The sequence below is a fragment of the Tachysurus vachellii genome, chromosome 9 (genome assembly GCF_030014155.1).
Source record: "Tachysurus vachellii isolate PV-2020 chromosome 9, HZAU_Pvac_v1, whole genome shotgun sequence".
In the NCBI taxonomy this organism is placed as follows: Eukaryota; Metazoa; Chordata; class Actinopteri; order Siluriformes; family Bagridae; genus Tachysurus; species Tachysurus vachellii.
In genome coordinates, this window is record NC_083468.1 from 3830023 (window position 1) to 3851764 (window position 21742).

The window sequence follows — 21742 nt, forward strand, 5'->3', positions numbered from 1 at the left end:
TTCTACAATGATCACCATTCTGTGTGTAATATCTATTTTACACTTGTAATATCTATTTTGCCCACCTGCTGTCATCTGATCAACCAACAACAGGCTACACAGACACACACACCCACACACTTATTCACACTTATTCTTATTCAGAACCGGTTCTGTTTTTTAAAAGGAACCGGAACCGTGCGGAATTTTTAAGTTTCGGTTCCAAACGCGGTTCCGATGCGATGACGGGCAAAGCGTTCGGAGCGGTCACTTTAAATAGCCATGTCTTACCTCATGAATATTAATTGTTTTACAGTCACGCAACCAAATTAACGCAGCTTACCACTAGTGATGTGCGATACCACTTAATTCCTATTCGATCCGATACCAAGTAATACCCAGGCTGGTATTGCCGATACCGATACCAATACTTTTTACGTATTTTATGTGTAGTGTGATATGACAACTAGTTTAACGTAAAGTAAAAAAAGTAGGCTGTAGGCTTACCAATTCCAAATTATAGCTGCATAATGACAAGACAATAAACTACTCTCATATTATTTAATTATAAAGAAAATCTCAAAATTACACACAAATAAAAAAATTTGACTCTTAACCTTGTCACAAAATATTCCATATCCACTTTTTGCTGTTCTTTCATGATGATGTGTGCAAAAAATTAATGATCTATTCAAAAATTAACTTAGAAAACTTAACTGTTTTTTCTGAGCTTTAACGTAATTTTTTTTTTTTTTAAGATGGCACTACCTGGAAATAAATGTGTGGTCACAGCCTCTCTCAATACACTCTTAGCACTGATCTCGGGAAAGCTACTCGTTGCATTTATTTCATTAGGATAGCTTACTTCATGTTTCACTAGTATTTTCTATTTGAACAAACTGCTTTCTGTTAGCTTGTTGTAAGAATGCTGGGATTCCGGTGAACTCTTGAACATTAAAAAACTAAAGCCTTAACAGACGTGAATAACTTCCCCACAGTCAGTGATAACGTGACTATCACGCTATCTCTCTGTACCTGGATAACTTCTGCCAAATGACTCACTGATTGAAGTCTGTCTTGGGCACAGACGTTTATATATATTGCGTCTTCTCGCCCTGGACCTCCTCCTTAGACCGCCGTTCCATTGTATCATTATATTCACTCTTATGACTTACCCTCAGATGTTTAGCGAGGTTTGTAGTGTTACGATTGTATTTCACTGTCTTTCCACACACATCACACACAGCGTCACTGCTGTCTTTACAGCTAAAATACAGCCAGACATGACTCCTTTTGCGCACAGCCATAGTCACTCTTCAGTCTGCAGTCTTCGTAGCAGGAAAAAAAAGGGCTGCAGCGGTCGGCTTCGTCACAGAGCCGCAGTGCACACACACCTGACCAGCGGAAGGAGATGTAGTTCCTTCCACTAACCGGATATAATTAGACTTTTCTGGTGACAGCAAAGTTACTTATAACATAAACACTCACTCCAAATTACTGAGTTTAAATATCGATCTTTTTATATGAGAATCGATACTAGAGCAGGAGACGTTGGGATCGTAAATATGGATACTTTAGTATCGATCCGCACATCACTGCTTACCACAGAAATCAGTCACTCGCGCTGCTGTGCTGAGGTACGCTTTGTGTTAAACATGTCTAAAAAAAGTCTAAAGTGTGGATTCATTTCCAAAGCTACAACAATGAAGCAAATCTGAGAGGGTTTTCTCCACAGCTGGAGATACAATAAGCCAGGAAAGGTCTCGTCTTCTCCCAGAGAAAGCAGACGTTAATTTTTCTTCAGAAAAATTGCTAACTGTTTTGCTATGTTGTAATTCTGGATGTTAAATTTGATGTTGGATTTATTTAAATTTAAATTGATATGAATTGAAATGCTCTGTTTAAAATATTTAAAGAGTGATTAATAAACACAAATGGAATTGTTTAAGTATTGTGCATTATTTTTCACATTTCATTTATTATGGAATCGGAATCAGAACCGGGAATAGTAAGGCAGAACTGGAACCGGAATCGGAAAATTTCTTTTGATACCCAACCCTACTCAGCATATCTCCAGGCCAAAGCCGACTGATGCAACTAAATTTAGAGAGGAAACAAATATGATTTGCAAAACATATGCATTTTATTTTTGAACTTCTTTATAGAAATATGAACATGTGTGTGTGTGTGTGTGTGTGTGTGAAACTTTTACAAATGTGTAGCCTTTGTTTTGTCTAGAGGCCAACAGAAATGCAATGCCCAATTCTTTGAACAGTGTTTGACTGTGTGTGTGTGTGTGTGTGTGTGTGTGTGTGTGTGTGTGTGTGTGTGTGATCAGATTTTGCCCCCAGCTGGACAAATGCATATAGCAAGTGTGAAATATTTACAAATGAGTAGCTTTTGTTTTGTCTGGATTTTGTTTTGTCTAATGAATTGCAATGCCCAATGCTTGTGTGTGTGCGTGTGTGTGTAGTATCATTTTGGTAGATCATATTTTAGCTTGAGTTCAACCAAGCAGAAGCCACACCTGATTCCACCTGTTTAATCAGTTGTTCTTGGCTTTTAATATACTCTGATGCGGCTTCTGCTTGGTTAGAATGAAAACTTGCACCCACACCGGCCCTTTGTGCATAAGATTGGACATGGATCCCCTAAAGATTTCTGTGGATGATCCCACATGGATCCCCTAAAGATTTCGGTGGATGATCCCACATGGATCCCCTAACGATTTCTGTGGATGATCCCACATGGATGCTTTAAAGATTGTTGTGGATGAACACGATTAAACCATGTTCATGCCCAAGTCTCACCCTTTCATCAGGTAATAGCTTCATCTGTATACAGAAGTCTTGGACCTGAGAAATATCATTGTATTTATACATAACTCCTTTTCAACAAGCTTACTAACTTAGTGTTTTGGTAAGTTAGTGTACAAGTTTGGCTTGGAAGTGGTTATACTGTATGATTAATATGTATGCATATCTACATGTGGATTTCCAGAAGTAAAGGAAAATATAATAAATAGTAATAATAATTAAATAGTATGAATAACAAAAAACATTTTTAATGTTTTGTAATAATAATTTAGGATAACCCATGATGGCAAACATCAAACTGTTCAGTATGTTATATGATTTGAATGCACCTTTGGAAGGGTGACAACACATGAACTAAGAAAAAGCCCACACCAAGTTAAATATTGCTCTGTTTATTAAGTCAAAAGTTCGAGGTGTTACACATCACTTAACTTCATGAAACCAGGACGTTGGGAAACAAGTGCAATGACTTCAGACGTATAGACCTGTTGAGGATGAGATTAAAATATTACCAACCATTTAAAAAAAAAAAAAAAAAAAAAAAAAAAAAAAGGTGAGTCAAGGAAAAAAAAGATTGCTTGTATCTTTAGTGTTTATCCTGTACCAGGATACTCCTATGTTAAAATGCATTGGTCCTACAAAAAATGTGCACAAGCTGGAAAGTCTGAGTTTCATGCTGCTCCAGAGATCAAGTGATCATACGGTCAATAAGATTTAACTGCAAAAGGTGTTTTTTTATGTTGTTGCTGAGGCCAAATGTTAAAACAAATAAAAAACTAATTAATGAAGCACGATTCAGGCAACAAAAGACAATGCAAATGACATAAATAAATGCACCTGTTTAGGCTTTATCAATGCCAAGTTCCTCAGGGGTCGAGATGCCCAGCTCCATAAGGGTGGGGCAAAGCTCTTGAATCATGTATGGATAGATTTGGTCCAGATCCAGATGGTCCAGATTTATCCTGAGAAAGCGATTAATAAGACAAGTTGTTGAGTGGAGCAGACAGAAAAAAAAGAATTTCTAAAAGCTTAATCTGTATCTACAAACACGGAGTGTTCTAAAAGCTTAATCTGTAATCTGCAAACATGGAGTGGTTTGTGGGAGGATTCTTTAAAAAGAAAAAAATCTTACAATTATTTAAAAGATTAAAACAAGTCATCCTGAAAAAGTTTAGTACTGTTTAAATCTGGTGATAAATGGACATGAATGGTGCTTGATTTCACACACACCTTCACTGCTTCTAAGATGCGGACTGCACTGGCCAAGTCAGTGCAAGTCAGTGGCTCTCAGTGCAGAGTCAAGAATCTTTGGTTCAGGGACCAGGTCATAGCCGATCAGAGTGTTCACACCTGAGAATCAAAATTTGAAAGAAAATAAAAGGCATGTTATTGTTAATGCATACATAAAGGGAAGGTGTGGCCTAATGGTTAGAGAGTTTGACTCCTAACCCTAAGGTTGTGGGTTCGAGTCTCGGGCCGGCAATACCACGACTGAGGTGCACTTGTGCAAAGCACCGAACCCCCCTCAACTTCTCCCCGGAGGCGCCGCAGAATAAATAACTGCCCACTGCTCCGGGTGTGTGTTCACGGTGTGTGTGTGTTCACTGCTGTGTGTGTGCACTTTGGAAGGGTTGAATGCAGAGAACAAATTCTGAGTATGGGTCACCGTACTTAGCTGCATGTCATGTCACTTATCACTAAAGCGTTGGATTAGTTGAGGAAATGTGGATAAATGGATCGAGCTGATGACAGGCTAATTATTTTTGTAAAGCTAACAAATAAATGCTTTTACAAACTGAGTAAAGCCTTAAACTAAAATTTGCATCATGATTTTCTCCTCTTATAACACAGCAATCTACAAAAAATTAGGCCACTGACCAAAGCAGCATGCACCTTACACTTTACCTTTCCTAAGTTCCCAGTCATCAAGGTTGGGCTTGCTGAAGTAAGTGACCCAGCGAGCATCAAACTCCTCATCTGTCTCTGCTTTGGCATGAGAGTAGCTTCGGGAGGCCAGAGGGGCTGAGGAAAGAGAAAATAAACACACAATAACACAGCATTCACCACCTAAGATGCATTATAATCACTATAATAATAAAATATGAAGGAGGATCTGTTAGAGGACCATCACGTTGTGCATGACCAAAAGGTTACTCACGGTCGACTAAGGACTAGAATTCATTTTCATTCATTTTTACCTGATCAAGATCCTCGACACAGGGAACGCAAGCACGCCTAAAACCTTTTAGGATGCGTTTAATCTGCTTGTGTCAAGTTACACTGCCACAACCTTCTCCTCTCAACCTCTGTCACTTTCAGCTTATAACAACAATGTGAGAAATAACTGATGTAGTGAACTAGCATTAGACCCAATGATCGCTCCGGATACGTGCAGCGATTCCTGCGATAAATCCTGATATGATCTGAAGTAGAATCAAGTCAAGGTTTATTTTAGGGCGTAAACATCAGTATGTCTCCTTATGCACACAGTCAGGAGAAGCGATAGGATGTGTGCGTTGTTCTGAATTGACACAATAATCACTAATACTATTATTGTTCTTTTATATTCATGTCAATTCCCATGCGAATGAATCCTCTATAGTCTTCAGGATACTTACACAGACAAGACAAAGATACGACACGGAAGATTTTTGTCAATTTTACTTTCGTTTTAATTCAAGTTTAAAGCTGATTAATCCTGTGATATCTAGAAACCGTGATGTATTTAAACAACCTTTAAAGTTTTACAGCTTTGTTCAAGAAAATCCTGAATGTACAAAAAAAGCCTCTTTGTTTTCAGTGATATTAAATAACTTTAAAAAAAATGAGTTAGTGCACATGACAAGTATAACCCCACACATTCAAATACTTTCACTCACTTATAAAAAAGACATTTAATTATATATTATTTGGTTATTTTATGTGAATAAATAAAGAGTTAAGTGGAACTCATCGCTCGGTCATCACAAGGGCATGGACTGGATTAGGTAACATGCTAACTACAGGATGTGACGTGACAAACACGTTATATAAATTCTTGATTTATTATGCCTGAGAAGACTTTATTCAGTTTTTGATACCGACTCGTAAGGACAGGTTGGTATGTAGGGACAGGTCGGTATGTAGGGACAGGTCGGTATGTAGGGACAGGTCGGTATGTAGGGACAGGTCAGTATGTAGGGACAGGTCGGTATGTAGGGGCAGGTTGGTATGTAGGGACAGGTCGGTATGTAGGGACAGGTCGGTATGTAGGGACAGGTCGGTATGTAGGGACAGGTCGGTATTGAATCTATAAGGGTCAGTTATCTCACAGATGAATATGGTGGACCAACTCCTTAGCCCTTCCACAGTCTGTGCTATGACTGGATAATATGCGCCCATGTTTCTTATTTTATGAATAATGTTTATTTGAGTTTTTGCAGAGAACATGGTCATGGTAAGATGACACTTCAGAACTACATACAGTACAGCATCAGGGTTTGTATAAGTGGCAGGATTTTCAGAAAAAGTATATTAAATAAATAAATAAAAAACAACTGTGATGAAATAAAATTAGCTGGTAAACACCAACTATTCCCTTTTCTCAACATCCCATAAATAATCAAATATTTTCCACTGCCTCATATATGCTTAGATATCAAGAGATTTTAAACTCAGATCTTAATTGTTTTTGCATTGTCTTTTGTTTGCCAGAAATGTAGGATCATACCGAATTTTAAACAGTTTGAAGTATTACAGATCTTGTGCTGATTATATTTCTTCATGAGCTGTAACAGTTTGTTCTTCCAGTATGGTGACCCCTCACATAACTCTATATCTAGAGTGTCAAGATTAAACCTCTGCAAGTTTTTACAGAATTAATGGCAGAGTATTTGTCTTTCTTACTGACCTTCTTTCTAGCTGGCTCATTGTTCCAGGTTGTTGCGTAACCTTCCAGTACTCAAGAGTCTGCTTCAGTTGACTAAGGTTGGACCTTTATGCCCAGAATTAGCTGGTTTTTGTTCCCCAGCACAAATACAGTAGGCACACTTACTAACATCCTATATACATTCATCTTCAGTTGGTAGATAGCCATGCTGCCTAGTAGGGCCTGGAAGGTAACTTTTTCATTTACAAACTTTATAAGCATTTTCTAGGGTGGAAATTACTGCTTTTATGCTCAAATTCTCCCATTTCCCCCAAGATTTCTGTTTCAACTGCTACTATTTGGATTGAGCTGATTTTAGAAACACATTTATTTTCGACTTGATTTATTTGTAGTTGTTTGATATTATTACTGTTTTATAACTGTTTGATATTATTTTTCTTTTAACTGATATTTGTTTGGATTAAATAAACAATTAAATAAAAATGTAATAATAGCCTGATGACTTTTATGCCTTTCTTATTATTTACCCCACTGGCTTTATGCCCCTGGCTCACAAGGAGGCTTGAGAAAGATTAATTTGAATAGCAAAATAACAATTCTACCTCAAACCGATTAGATTCATATAAAGATATGAGGCTCTTTGAAATTATACATGATTTTTTTTAAATGTTGCTAATTTGCCTTTAACTGCTTTTTAGAGCAAATATTTGTGGTTTTATGACCTTAGAAACCTCATATAGCAGAAACCTACTTCTGCTAATTTCTGATTAATTTCAGACTGGACGGAACAATCAACTGCCTATGAAATGCCTATATCAACTGTGCCACACACTGCTCAGTGATGATTTCTCTTTTTACTGTATTGCAAAATCAAAAACACGAAAATTAAGTTCAGTATTTTACAATAATCACCCAAACACATTTATATACAACTTTATATGTTAGTGAAATTCCACTATGGTATTGTGTAAGAAATTAATTATAATTTAACTTTTTTTTTTTTTACTGTCAATTAAATGAAGTTTCTGGAGTTTTCTGGAATTTTCTGCAAATTTCAGATTTCTTGCCAAAGAGCTTACAAGGTTAAACAGGGTTATACAATTTTATAAACAAGGTTATACAATTAAATGCCTTGGGGAGTTCCAACCCATCAATGGTACACTATAAAACTCTGTACACACTCTCAGACAATCGTTCTGTTCTCACAGAATTTTGCCTGGTGTGTGCATCTTCCCATCCTGCTTATTGCCAGCATGAGTTGTGGACGAGGAAGGGGTCATCGTGGCCACCATGTCCATCATGAGCATCATGAACACCATGGACACCGTGGCCACCATGGCCACGGCCATCATGAGCATCATGAACTCCATGGACACTGTGGCCACCATGGCCACGGCCATCATGAGCATCATGGACACTTTGGACCCCTCCAACCTCAGGTTGTGATTTGTGTAAGTACTGTACTGAGAGTAATACATTTTTTGCTTTTGTTTGTAATAGCCAATTCTATATATGCAAAAGTCCAGAATTACAGTATACTGTCTAATGAAAATATCATTATATTGTCTCTTTTTTCAGGGCCCGACACAAACAACCACAACCACCTTTAAGATTCCAGCTAAGGTTTCAAAACCAATCATGCAGCCTGTGAGTTAAACAGCACGCTGTATATATATATATATATATATACATATATATATATATATATATATATATATATATATATGTATATATATATATGTGTATATATATATGTATATATATATACATATATATATACACATATATATATACACACATATATATATATATATATATATATATATATATATATATATATATATATATATATGCGGTAATCATCTCAATCATGATGCTAATTATAGATAAGTTTGTCATTCTGTGTCTTGAAAACTGTAATTGATTCATTGTGCTACAGAGCATTCCCTATCTCGGACCAATAGCTGGAGGTTTAAAACCAGGGACTCGATTTCATGTCGAAGGAACTGTTCACCCTAATGCCAAAGAGTAAGCTATCATTTATTTGTTAAAGAAAATCATACAGAAGTCAGCACATTTTTAATAGACTAACAATATTAAATTGCTTACAATATTGTATCATCTACTTTTTTCCTACACAGGTTTCAAATTAACTTCAAAACAGGGGTAAACACTGCCGATGATGTCGCCTTTCATTTCAACCCCCGGATCGGTCAATATGTTTACATGAACATCTTCAAAAATGGGAAATGGCAGAAGGAGGAATTGGGTCCTGATAAGCCCTTTACTAGAGGAGCATCCTTTAAATTACTGTTTCTCGTTAATACGGATTTCTATGAGGTGGGTTTCTTAAAATAAATCACTAATAAGTGATGAACAAAGTATTCAAGAAAAGTCTGAAAAAATGCATGAAACTATGAAATGAATCTTTTCTGCAGGTCTATGTGAATGGACAGCCTCTCTACAAATTCAAACACCGAATTCCTTTCGAGAGCGTTACTACACTTGGAATAGTCGGAGATGTTATAATACACTGGATGGGTTTTGAAGTAAGTAAATCAGTTTATTCATATTAATTTGATTATTTGTCAGATTTAGTTATGTTTAGGTGGCTGCATATTTAATGATCATTCTTGGTTTAATAATTTTCTTTCTAGAAATGGACAAGTCCTTATTTGTTCAAAGAGAGCAAAGTCATACTAATGGGATGTGGAGGCTGGACATTTATTCCATTACAGATTTCCTACCCAATCAGTAACCCAGTGAGTAAAACAGCCTTGGACAGACAGGATTAGAATATGCCTGAAAGTTCGTGTTTATTTCACACATGTGGCTAAATAAAATTGGAAAATATCAATTTTATCCATAAATCTTGGAATATTTCTTAACGGACATGATGGGTAGTTGATTTTTACATTGTTTGTTCTCTCTCAAGGTACTTCCCTATGTGGGTGAAATCCCAGGAGGGGTAAAACAAGACAGAGCTGTAGTTTTTCAAGGGACTGTTTCTGCAGATGCAAACTGGTATGCTCCTAAAACACTTTGAATGAAAAAGAAAAAACACCATATACTGTAGTACTACTTCTCCAATTATAAAAACAGCACCTTAAAATTCAGGGAATTCTTTTTTCTTGCAGGTTTGTAATAAATTTCAAAGCAGGTCCATCTGATGGTGATGACATTGCTTTTCATTACAACCCTCGCTTTGGTGATCTTACCACCATGAACAGCTTCAGAAACGGAAACTGGGAGATGGAGGAAAAAACTGACCATAATCCTTTCACCAAGGGAGGAGCCTTCATAATTCTTGTAATCATCAATTCCGAGGGCTATGAGGTATGTTTAATTTTTGTTTAGAATTTATAGAGGCTTGTTGTAATTATTGTAATGTTTTAGTCAAAATCTAATTCATCATCTTTCTGCAGGTCTTTGTGAACGGTTTAGGACATTGCACCTTCAAGCACCGCATTCCCCTGGAGAAAGTGTCTACTATTAACGTTCATGGAGACATTTCCCTCCTCGTCTGGGGTTTCATTGATGTATGTTTACAATTTCAGTGTTATTAATGGTGTAGTTGCAAGCTAAATATATGTTTTATGTTTGCATGTATTTATTTACTTTCTTACAAACTTATTTCCTACATTTCAGTAACATGCCTGTTATCTTTATTTTCTCTTCAGGGCTGGAGTACTACTTCATCCTCAAAGGAGCTCAAGAAAATCACAAGCACACAGAGCTCAACCTCGAGTTTCAAATCCGCACATTTAGAGATTTCATATCCAGTCATTAGCCCTGTAAGAAAAAAGTTTATACCATAGACAGGAAAGTCACATGTCAGAAGGAAGCTTTTAAACTCAGCCAGCTTTACTCTTTGATAGAAGTCTTATATATTTTTTTTTCATTCTTTCTAAGAGTATTCGTTCTTCCAGTATCTGATGCGACACTTGTTTTGTCACCAGGCACTTCCCTATGTGAGTCAAGTACCTGGACGGTTACATCAAGACAGGGCTATTTTCCTCCAAGGCACAGTTCTTGCGGATGCTAGAAGGTATGCTTGCCAATTAAAAGCAGGGTCTCCGATTTTTGAGAAATGCTTCAGAAAACTGAGTCGGGCCGATAATAAACAAAAATCAAAACAAAAATCAAAACAAATGTCTAGTTAATGAGCAGAAAGGGGCGGGGCTTGTCAATATGCGTAGAGAGAGTGTTCAGTGTGCATGTGTGACATTAGCAGAAAGCGGTTTTAACATTGACATGGAGGATAAAAACAAAGAAAGAAAGCAAAGAAAGGCTTACAATAAGGCAAGAAGTAGGACCAATGTTAATATAGGATCAGCTTTCCAGCGCTGGAGAGAACTGAAGGGGTGGGAAGTTGTCCACATATTCACAGATTGGAGTTTCCCGAGTCAATAACTCCTGAGTTAAACGCTGTTACTACACAATTAACACCTCTTTTCTATCGTAGTAATGTAGAGACGCAGCTACAACCACGTTTTGTGTAGTAACAGTTAGCTCAAGAGTTACTGACTCAGGAAATTCAACTTTACTTAAGACGCCGAGGTGCTTTTTTCCTTCTCGATAGGTGAGTAACGTTGGTTTTGCTTTGTTACACAGAACTAATATATGCCGTCCTTTGCATGATTATGCTTGTGTGTCATTTTTGCCTGTTTGTTTATCTGCAATCATATTGTTCTTCCCTTCAGCTATGATAAAGACACATTTCTTTCCATTATTTGCCTGGGTTACGTATGTATGTGTGGGCGGAGCTATCAATACAGGGGTGGGACCCATTTGGGTTAGGGGTGTGTTTGTTTTGGTGATTTCAAATGTCAACATTGGCTTTCAAAAATCGGAGACCCTGCTTTTAAGAAAATTCACTTATAGCAATTGTTAAGTAGAGTGATATGCTTATGTATTTACTCTTATTGAACATATTTTGCAATTATGTTGCAGCCTACATTTGAAATGAATTTTATTCTAAAATCTATTAAATTTTTAAATAAATGACTCATTTGAAAGTGAAAAAAACTAGACATTGCAACATTATTTGTATTGCATATAAATAAGCAGATATGTATTGTTTGCATTAGTATTATCTTTGATTTTACAGGCATGGATTTGGTAAAACCACTATTTGCACCTATTACGTCCACTAAGGTTGTGCCAAATTGTCTCCCCTCCATTTACGTCTCCAATTGTCTCCCCTCCATTTAGCAAAGAATTTTGGTAGCGACTGTAGCTGTCGGTAGAGTCATGTAGCTGCATCCTGAAATATCTGCACATTTTACTTTACGAAGTAAATATCTAAGATTTTTATACAAATTTAGATTCTTACTCAGACTAATGTAAGAAGGCACCGTATACATACTATACCTATAAAAACATATACTTGTTATATACTTGTTATATATAGTTATATACTTTTGTTTTTCTTCACAGCTTTACTATAAATTTCAAGACAGGGCCTTCTGATGGTGATGACATCGCTTTTCATTACAATCCTTGCATTGGTAATTATACAGCCCTGAACAGCTTCAGAAAAGGAAACTGGGATAAACAGGAAAATGCACCTGATAAACCATTTACCAAGGGAGGAAACTTCCAAATTATTGTAGCCTTCAACTCTGAGGGTTACGAGGTAATTTATTTATTAATAATGTCAGAAGATTATTGTCTTTGTAATTCAGTAATTTACAAAAAAACTGTTGAAATAATCAACCACAAATCATTTCTGCAGGTCTATGTGAATGGTTTAAGACACTGCACATTCAAGCACCGAATTCCTCTAGAGAAAGTTTCAACACTTGAAATCCGGGGTGATATTTCACAACTCATATGGGGTTTTATAGATGTATGTTGAACAATGTTATACTATTATTGGCATAGATGCAAAGTGATTACATTTTTTTAATTTTTTTTTGTTTGATGAAGATGTATTTCAAGATGTATATGAAGGGCAAATATTTTTATTTTGCATTCAGGGCTGGAGTACTTCTTCATTCTTTATAGAACTTCAGAAAATGCCAATCACACAGAGTGTAACCACAATGTTTGGATCCACACCTTTCCAGATTTCACAACCAATCAGAAACCCAGTAAGTTGAACAAGACATAAGATCAAAACAAATGCTGGATGGCAGAAAATACTCTTTAAAGTCAACCAACACTATAACAACAAGCAAAAGTAATTATTTTTTTAATACCTGTTCTCTCCAGACATTTCCCTATGTGGGTAAAATCCCAGGAGGGATTAAACAAGATATGGCTGTATTCTTCCAAGGGACTCTTCTTCCAGATGCCAAAACGTACGGTTTGATGACCAGTGATTTGAAATATAGAAATCATAATGTACACATACTCCAACCACAAAAGAGTGAAGAGTTAAATCTTTGAATAGTGAGCACATGCATGTTTTGTTTGTCTTACACACTGTAGTTTAGAAGAGACATTTGAAAGGTTTGTTTTTCTCAACAGCTTTGCAATAAATTTCAAAACGGGGCCGTCTGCTGGTGATGACATCGCTTTTCATTTCAATCCTCGCATTGGTGATTTTACCGCCCTGAACAGCTTGAGTAATGGAAACTGGGATAAACAGGAAATTGCACCTGATCAGCCCTTTACCATGGGAGGAGACTTCCAAATGATTGTAGCCTTCAACTCTGAGGGTTACGAGGTAATTTATTTGCTAATCTACAGATATTCATTTAAATAAAAGAACAACATTAACTGTTTTTTCCTCCTTTCTGCAGGTCTATGTGAATGGATTAAGGCATTGTGTGTTTAAGCATCGCGTACCTTTAGAGAAAGTTTCAACAATTGAAATCCCTGGAGGTCTTTCCAAGCTCATGTTTGGCTTTTTATATGTATGTTTAACAGATTTATCACATTAAAGGCATAGATGCAAACAAATTATATGGTTATTGTTTATTATTATTTTAATTTTTTCTGCTGAAACTTCAACGAACCTGCAATTTTTTTACTTTCATCTCCAGGGCTGGAGTACTTCTTCATTCTTTATGGAACTTCAGAAAATCCCAGTCCCACAGAGTGTATCCATAATGCTTGGATCCACACCTTTCCAGATTCCACAACCAATCAGTAACCCAGTAAGTTAAGCAATACAATATAAATGCTGCAAAATGGCAGGAAGAATTCAGTCTTCTGACATAATCTATAACAACGGGCAAAAGTAATTTGTTTTTTAATGTGTGCTGTTTTCAGGCAGTTCCCTATCTGTGTAAAATACCAGGAGGGAGTAAAACAAATATGGCTTTATTCTTACAAGGGACTGTTCTTCCAGATGGCAAGCGGTATGGTTTGAAGCTGAGTTTAATGGAAATATAAAAATGATGTACACATACTGCAACCACAGAACAGTGAAGAATAAAACTTCACATGCATGTTTTATCTGCCTTACACAATGTTGTTTAGAATAGATAGTTAGATATTTGAAACATTTTTGTTTTTCATTCCAGATTTACAATAGATTTCTCTGTTGACAAAGACATCGCTTTTCATTACAAACCTCAAATGGGTCAACATACCATTCTGAACAGCTTTAGAAATGGAAACTGGGATAAAGAGGAAATGGCACCTGATAAACCCTTCACCAAGGGAGGAGCCTTCCAAGTGATTGTAGGCTTCAGCTCTGAGGAATATCTGGTGTGTTTTTATGATAATTTAAATTTACCAGTCAGTCTTTTTGTATTTAAATCTAAAGGTTATGAAGTCTGTTGCATAAATTATTCGAAATATACTGTAAAACATTTCCATGCTTTTACAGGTTATGGTGAACGGATTACGCCACTGCACATTTAAGCATCGCATTCCTTTAGAGAAAGTTTCTGAAATTTTTGTTCACGGAGACGTTGCCATTCAGCTCATTGGTTTTGTTGAAGTAAGTAAAACATGTTTCGTTCTCTTAAAAATGTTCGATCTAGTAGTTCCATTAATTAACACATTTCTATTTTTCTTTTTATCAGAACTGGAGAATTGCATAAATTATAAATGGGCAAAGCACACATGGGCAAGATGTTCCAAAGGCTGAAAGTTTTGCAGCAGTAATTTTTTGAAAGTGTGGATAGATATCAAAATAATCTCTTGTTAAATTTGATATTACCTTGTAATCATTGTTTTTGTACAAACTATACAATTTGGGACATGATGCGATTCTACACTAGACATTTTACCAACCAGTCTGATCAACAGAAATCTTAACAATTTAAAGCACACTGCCTCAACTTCCTTAGTTTCCAGACATTTACTGACAATTATATTCATAATATTATTTGCTAATTACCCTTATATGTAACAATTATACATCAATGTCCAGAAAACAAAAATCCAAGGTAACTTTTAAATACTATACCATCTCAGGTCAGACATTTACTTTAAAGTTTTTGATTCATAATAAATTTGCTGCGAGGCCTGTTTGGATACTCCTCTTGACAATGGAGACAAAAAAAAAAAAATTTTTCTATGCAGAAATGCAGAATGATGTGATAAGGCCGTCCAGAAGCTACAAATTAACTTCTGGGCAGATATTTGTTGAAGGGTAGCTTGTCTGTGCAACACTACACTAGAAAGGCTTTAATATTTTTAAGCTTGCTTTATGATTCTCAGTTAGAGAGACTCAAAGGAGGGAATCAGGGAACATAATGTTACTTTTCTTTCACTTGTCTTATGGGCTAAGGGGCAAACATTGGTTATTCATATTTACTCCTGTTTTAGATTAAAATACCTTTTAGGAGGTATGGTGCATTTTACCTTCTTCTGGATTATGGCTTAATTTGTGCTGAAAATGGAAATCTTTAAACTGATTTACTGCTGAATTTCTCTGTTAATTCTAAATAAAAACAACTTCAGGTATTCTGATGGTTCAGTCTCATGATTTTTTGTTTTTCACTAAAAAAATTCAATAACAAACTTCTCTATTCCAATCATTTAAATTCTTAAAAAATACACCAGTATTCATTAAAAATCTTAATGAATTTTTAAGTTTCGGTTCCAAATGCGGTTCCGATGCGATGACGGGCAAAGCGTTCGGAGCGGTCACTTTAAATAGCCATGTCTTACCTCATGAATATTAATTGTTTTAGTCACGCAACCACAAGTGCGATACCACTTAATTCCTATTCGATCCGATACCAAGTAATACCCAGGCTGGTATTGCCGATAACGATACCAATACTTTTTACGTATTTTATGTGTAGTGTGATATGACAGATATGTCACAGCCTCTCTCAATACACTCTTAGCACTGATCTCGGGAAAGCTACTCGTTGCATTTATTTCATTAGGATAGTTGTAAGAATGCTTGTTGTAAGAATGCTGGGATTCCGGTGAACTCTTGAACATTAAAAAACTAAAGCCTTAACAGACGTGAATAACTTCCCCACAGTCAGTGATAACGTGACTATCACGCTATCTCTCTGTACCTGGATAACGTCTGCCAAATGACTCACTGATTGAAGTCTGTCTTGGGCACAGACGTTTATATATATTGCGTCTTCTCGCCCTGGACCTCCTCCTTAGACCGCCGTTCCATTGTATCATTATATTCACTCTTATGACTTACCCTCAGATGTTTAGCGAGGTTTGTAGTGTTACGACTGTATTTCACTGTCTTTCCACACACATCACACACAGCGTCACTGCTGTCTTTACAGCTAAAATACAGCCAGACATGACTCCTTTTGCGCTCAGCCATAGTCACTCTTCAGTCTGCAGTCTTCGTAGCGGCTGCAGCGGTCGGCTTCGTCACAGAGCCGCAGTGCACACACACCTGACCAGCGGAAGGAGATGTAGTTCCTTCCACTAACCGGATATAATTAGACTTTTCTGGTGACAGCAAAGTTACTTATAACATAAACACTCACTCCAAATTACTGAGTTTAAATATCGATCTTTTTATATGAGAATCGATACTAGAGCAGGAGACGTTGGGATCGTAAATATGGATACTTTAGTATCGATCCGCACATCACTGCTTACCACAGAAATCAGTCACTCGCGCTGCTGTGCTGAGGTACGCTTTGTGTTAAACATGTCTAAAAAAAGTCTAAAGTGTGGATTCATTTCCAAAGCTACAACAATGAAGCAAATCTGAGAGGGTTTTCTCCACAGCTGGAGATACAATAAGCCAGGAAAGGTCTCGTCTTCTCCCAGAGAAAGCAGACGTTAATTTTTCTTCAGAAAAATTGCTAACTGTTTTGCTATGTTGTAATTCTGGATGTTAAATTTGATGTTGGATTTATTTAAATTTAAATTGATATGAATTGAAATGCTCTGTTTAAAATATTTAAAGAGTGATTAATAAACACAAATGGAATTGTTTAAGTATTGTGCATTATTTTTCACATTTCTTTTATTATGGAATCGGAATCAGAACCGGGAATAGTAAGGCAGAACTGGAACCGGAATCGGAAAATTTCTTTTGATACCCAACCCTACTCAGCATATCTCCAGGCCAAAGCCGACTGATGCAACTAAATTTAGAGAGGAAACAAATATGATTTGCAAAACATATGTATTTTATTTTTGAACTTCTTTATAGAAATATGAACGTGTGTGTGTGTGTGAAACTTTTACAAATGTGTAGCCTTTCTTTTGTCTAGAGGCCAACTGAAATGCAATGCCCAATTCTTTGAACAGTGTTTGACTGTGTGTGTGTGTGTGTGATCAGATTTTGCCCCCAGCTGGACAAATGCATATAGCAAGTGTGAAATATTTACAAATGAGTAGCTTTTGTTTTGTCTGGATTTTGTTTTGTCTAATGAATTGCAATGCCCAATGCTTGTGTGTGTGCGTGTGTGTGTAGTATCATTTTGGTAGATCATATTTTAGCTTGAGTTCAACCACGCAGAAGCCACACCTGATTCCACCTGTTTAATCAGTTGTTCTTGGCTTTTAATATACTCTGATGTGGCTTCTGCTTGGTTAGAATGAAAACTTGCACCCACACCGGCCCTTTCTGCATAGGATTGGACATGGATCCCCTAAAGATTTCTGTGGATGATCCCACATGGATCCCCTAAAGATTTCGGTGGATGATCCCACATGGATCCCCTAAAGATTTCTGTGGATGATCCCACATGGATGCTTTAAAGATTGTTGTGGATGAACACGATTAAACCATGTTCATGCCCAAGTCTCACCCTTTCATCAGGTAATAGCTTCATCTGTATACAGAAGTCTTGGACCTGAGAAATATCATTGTATTTATACATAACTCCTTTTCAACAAGCTTACTAACTTAGTGTTTTGGTAAGTTAGTGTACAAGTTTGGCTTGGAAGTGGTTATACTGTATGATTAATATGTATGCATATCTACATGTGGATTTCCAGAAGTAAAGGAAATATAATAAATAGTAATAATAATTAAATAGTATGAATAACAAAAAAACATTTTTAATGTTTTGTAATAATAATTTAGGATAACCCATGAAGGCAAACATCAAACTGTTCAGTATGTTATATGATTTGAATGCACTTTTGGAAGGGTGACAACACATGAACTAAGAAAAAGCCCACACCAAGTTAAATATTGCTCTGTTTATTAAGTCAAAAGTTCGAGGTGTTACACATCACTTAACTTCATGAAACCAGGACGTTGGGAAACAAGTGCAATGACTTCAGACGTATAGACCTGTTGAGGATGAGATTAAGATATTACCAACGATTTAAAAAAAAAAAAAAAAAAAAAAAAAAAGGTGAGTCAAGGAATAAAAAGATTGCTTGTATCTTTAGTGTTTATCCTGTACCAGGATACTCCTATGTTAAAATGCATTGGTCCTACAAAAAATGTGCACAAGCTGGAAAGTCTGAGTTTCATGCTACTCCAGAGATCAAGTGATCATACGGTCAATAAGATTTAACTGCAAAAGTTGTTTTTTTTGTTGTTGCTGAGGCCAAATGTTAAAACAAATAAAAAAACTAATTAATGAAGCACGATTCAGGCAACAAAAGACAATGCAAATGACATAAATAAATGCACCTGTTTAGGCTTTATCAATGCCAAGTTCCTCAGGGGTCGAGATGCCCAGCTCCATAAGGGTGGGGCGAAGCTCTTGAATCATGTATGGATAGATCTCTTTATGTGGTCCAGATTTATCCTGAGAAAGCGATTAATAAGACAAGTTGTTGAGTGGAGCAGACAGAAAAAAAAATAATTTCTAAAGCTTAATCTGTATTTCCATCCAAACACGGATTGGTTTGTGGGAGGATTCTTTAAAAAGAAAAAAATCTTACAATTATTTAAAAGATTAAAACAAGACATCCTGAAAAAGTTTAGTACTGTTTAAAGCTGGTGATAAATGGACATGAACGGTGCTTGATTTCACACACACACCTTCACTGCTTCTAAGATGCGGACCGCACTGGCCAAGTCATTCAGCCTTCTGCAGGCTCTCAGTGCAGAGTCAAGAATCTTTGGTTCAGGGACCAGGTCATAGCCGATCAGAGTGTTCACACCTGAGAATCAAAATTTAAAAGAAAATAAAAGGCACGTTATTGTTAATGCATACATAAAGGGAAGTCGTGGCCTAATGGTTACAGAGTTTGACTCCTAACCCTAAGGCTGTGGGTTCGAGTCTTGGGCCAGCAATACCACGACTGAGGTGCCCTTGAGCAAGGCACCGAACCCCCCTCAACTTCTCCCCGGCATGTTCACAGTGTGTGTGTACACTGCTGTGTGTGTGCACTTTGGATGGGTTAAATGCAGACAACGAATTCTGAGTATGGGTCACCGTACTTAGCTGCATGTCACGTCACTTATCACTAAAGCGTTGGATTAGTTGAGGAAATGTGCATAAATGAGGTCATGGATCGAGCTGATGACAGGCTAATTATTTTTGTAAAGCTAACAAATAAATGCTTTTACAAACTGAGTAAAGCCTTAAACTAAAATTTGCATCATGTTTTTCTCCTCTTATAACACAGCAATCTACAAAAAATTAGGCCACTGACCAAAGCAGCATGCACCTTACACTTTACCTTTCCTAAGTTCCCAGTCATCAAGGTTGGGCTTGCTGAAGTAAGTGACCCAGCGAGCATCAAACTCCTCATCTGTCTCCGCTTTGGCATGAGAGTAGCATCGGGAGGCCAGAGGGGCTGAGGAAAGAGAAAATAAACACACAATAACACAGCATTCACCACCTAAGATGCATTATAATCACTATAATAATAAAATATGAAGGAGGATCTGTTAGAGGACCATCACGTTGTGCATGACCAAAAGGTTACTCACGGTCGACTAAGGACTAGAATTCATTTTCATTCATTTTTACCTGATCAAGATCCTCGACACAGGGAACGCAAGCACGCCGAAAACCTTTTAGGATGCGTTTAATCTGCTTGTGTCAAGTTACACTGCCACAACCTTCTCCTCTCAACCTCTGTCACTTTCAGCTTATAACAACAATGTGAGAAATAACTGATGTAGTGAACTAGCATTAGACCCAATGATCGCTCCGGATACGTGCAGCGATTCCTGCGATAAATCCTGATATGATCTGAAGTAGAATCAAGTCAAGGTTTATTTTAGGGCGTAAACATCAGTATGTCTCCTTATGCACACAGTCAGGAGAAGCGATAGGATGTGTGCGTTGTTCTGAATTGACACAATAATCACTAATACTATTATTGTTCTTTTATATTCATGTCAATTCCCATGCGAATGAATCCTCTATAGTCTTCAGGATACTTACACAGACAAGACAAAGATACGACACGGAAGATTTTTGTCAATTTTACTTTCGTTTTAATCCAAGTTTAAAGCTGATTAATCCTGTGATATCTAGAAACCGTGATGTATTTAAACAACCTTTAAAGTTTTACAGCTTTGTTCAAGAAAATCCTGAATGTACAAAAAAATCCTCTTTGTTTTCACTGATATTAAATAACTTAAAAAAAAATGAGTTAGTGCACATGACAAGTATAACCCCACACATTCAAATACTTTCACTCACTTATAAAAAAGACATTTAATTATATATTATTTGGTTATTTTATGTGAATAAATAAAGAGTTAAGTGGAACTCATCGCTCGGTCATCACAAGGGCATGGACTGGATTAGCTAACATGCTAACTACAGGATGTGACGTGACAAACACGTTATTTTTAAATACATCGACATTAATAAAAGTTTATTTGATATAAAAACATCATCCAGGAAGTTATCTGGACAGAGTTAAAGGTTTTAACATTTAGCTTCTCTGGAATCCTAGCAACAGTGAGGAGCTAAGAACAACTGAGTTTAATAAACATCCATATAATCACTTACATTACACTTACCTGTGCACTGAGGACCTGCTCGAGCTAAACTCCTGATGCCGGCCGCAGAAACACGGATAACGGCAGAAAACATATTAATGCTCGTCTGCCCTAAAGGTTGAGTACTCGGGCATACAGGTTAGGGGAAGATATTATGGTGTGCGCATGCGTAGTGTACACTCAGGAATGGGCGGCACGCGGAGGCAGACGTTCGAGTTGCCAGATTTGCTATTTTCGATCTTGTATGAAAACGGGTGCTGTTTTTGACAATTTACAGCAACTAAGCGAAAAGCACGACTGAACGGAAACAATACATATTTTTATTATTACCGTGTTTGAGAAGAAATAAAGGTTATAAATCTGAAACAATTTAAACAACGATGATCCGTTCACACATGGAATTTAATTAAAAAACACAAATAAATGATTAATTAATGATTTGTTCACTGTTTACGTTTTTTTAACTGTCTAAGAAGCAATTTACCTCATATTCTTGCTTATGTTATAGCCACAATTAACTGTCATTCCTCTACCTTTCACATTTCAATGACATCAACATGCAGAAAACAGACGAATTAATTTATCAATTATAGGGTGACCAGATTTGGGTGTGTGAAAAAGAGGACACTGCAAGGCGCGGGGGAGGGGGAGGGGGAGGGGGGGTTGTTTTCGTATATGGAGCTATGAACATGTGAATTCATACAAATGTGTCAACATGTTGATCTCGACCGACACGAAAACATGGAAAGTTTTGTTTTAATTCGTCAGTGAACTTACACTTGCGTTTCGGCATGGCTGAAGATGCCG

At 36.8% G+C, this 21742-nt stretch overlaps 2 protein-coding genes and 1 pseudogene across 2 annotated transcripts; 1 reads left to right on the top strand and 2 right to left on the bottom strand.

Moving 5' to 3' along the window:
* Positions 1–3171: 3171 nt before the first annotated feature.
* Positions 3172–4872, bottom strand: LOC132851636 (cytochrome c oxidase subunit 5A, mitochondrial-like; annotated as a pseudogene).
* Positions 4873–7874: 3002 nt separating this feature from the next.
* Positions 7875–15531, top strand: LOC132851575 (uncharacterized). Its single transcript, XM_060878544.1, has 22 exons — positions 7875–8114; positions 8242–8310; positions 8603–8691; positions 8805–9003; positions 9102–9212; positions 9321–9425; positions 9599–9687; positions 9801–9999; positions 10089–10202; positions 10344–10457; positions 10623–10711; positions 12103–12301; positions 12401–12514; positions 12645–12758; positions 12880–12968; positions 13138–13336; positions 13413–13526; positions 13656–13769; positions 13885–13973; positions 14139–14325; positions 14447–14560; positions 14646–15531. The coding sequence occupies exons 1-22, from the start codon at positions 7917–7919 to the stop codon at positions 14661–14663; spliced, it is 2727 nt and encodes a 908-aa protein (XP_060734527.1). The 5' UTR covers positions 7875–7916; the 3' UTR covers positions 14664–15531.
* Positions 15532–18201: 2670 nt separating this feature from the next.
* LOC132851576 (cytochrome c oxidase subunit 5A, mitochondrial-like) lies at positions 18202–21116 on the bottom strand. The gene is made up of 5 exons (XM_060878545.1): positions 20957–21116; positions 19657–19773; positions 19013–19134; positions 18659–18776; positions 18202–18310 (listed from the first exon to the last, which is right to left on the bottom strand). Exons 1-4 carry the CDS (start codon positions 21027–21029, stop codon positions 18663–18665), a joined length of 426 nt encoding a protein of 141 aa, XP_060734528.1. The 5' UTR covers positions 21030–21116; the 3' UTR covers positions 18202–18310; positions 18659–18662.
* Positions 21117–21742: the final 626 nt, after the last annotated feature.

Coding starts and splice junctions, on each gene's coding strand:
- LOC132851575 (XM_060878544.1), top strand. CDS start 7,917: ATGAGTTGTGGACGAGGAAGGGGTCATCGTGGCCACCATGTCCATCAT. Junction 8,692..8,804: donor GTTCACCCTAATGCCAAAGA/GTAAGCTATCAT, acceptor TTTCCTACACAG/GTTTCAAATTAACTTCAAAA. Junction 12,969..13,137: donor CTTCTTCCAGATGCCAAAAC/GTACGGTTTGAT, acceptor TTTTCTCAACAG/CTTTGCAATAAATTTCAAAA.
- LOC132851576 (XM_060878545.1), bottom strand. CDS start 21,029: ATGTTTTCTGCCGTTATCCGTGTTTCTGCGGCCGGCATCAGGAGTTTA. Junction 19,774..20,956: donor AGCAGGTCCTCAGTGCACAG/GTAAGTGTAATG, acceptor CTCTTTCCTCAG/CCCCTCTGGCCTCCCGATGC. Junction 19,135..19,656: donor TGACTGGGAACTTAGGAAAG/GTAAAGTGTAAG, acceptor TTTGATTCTCAG/GTGTGAACACTCTGATCGGC.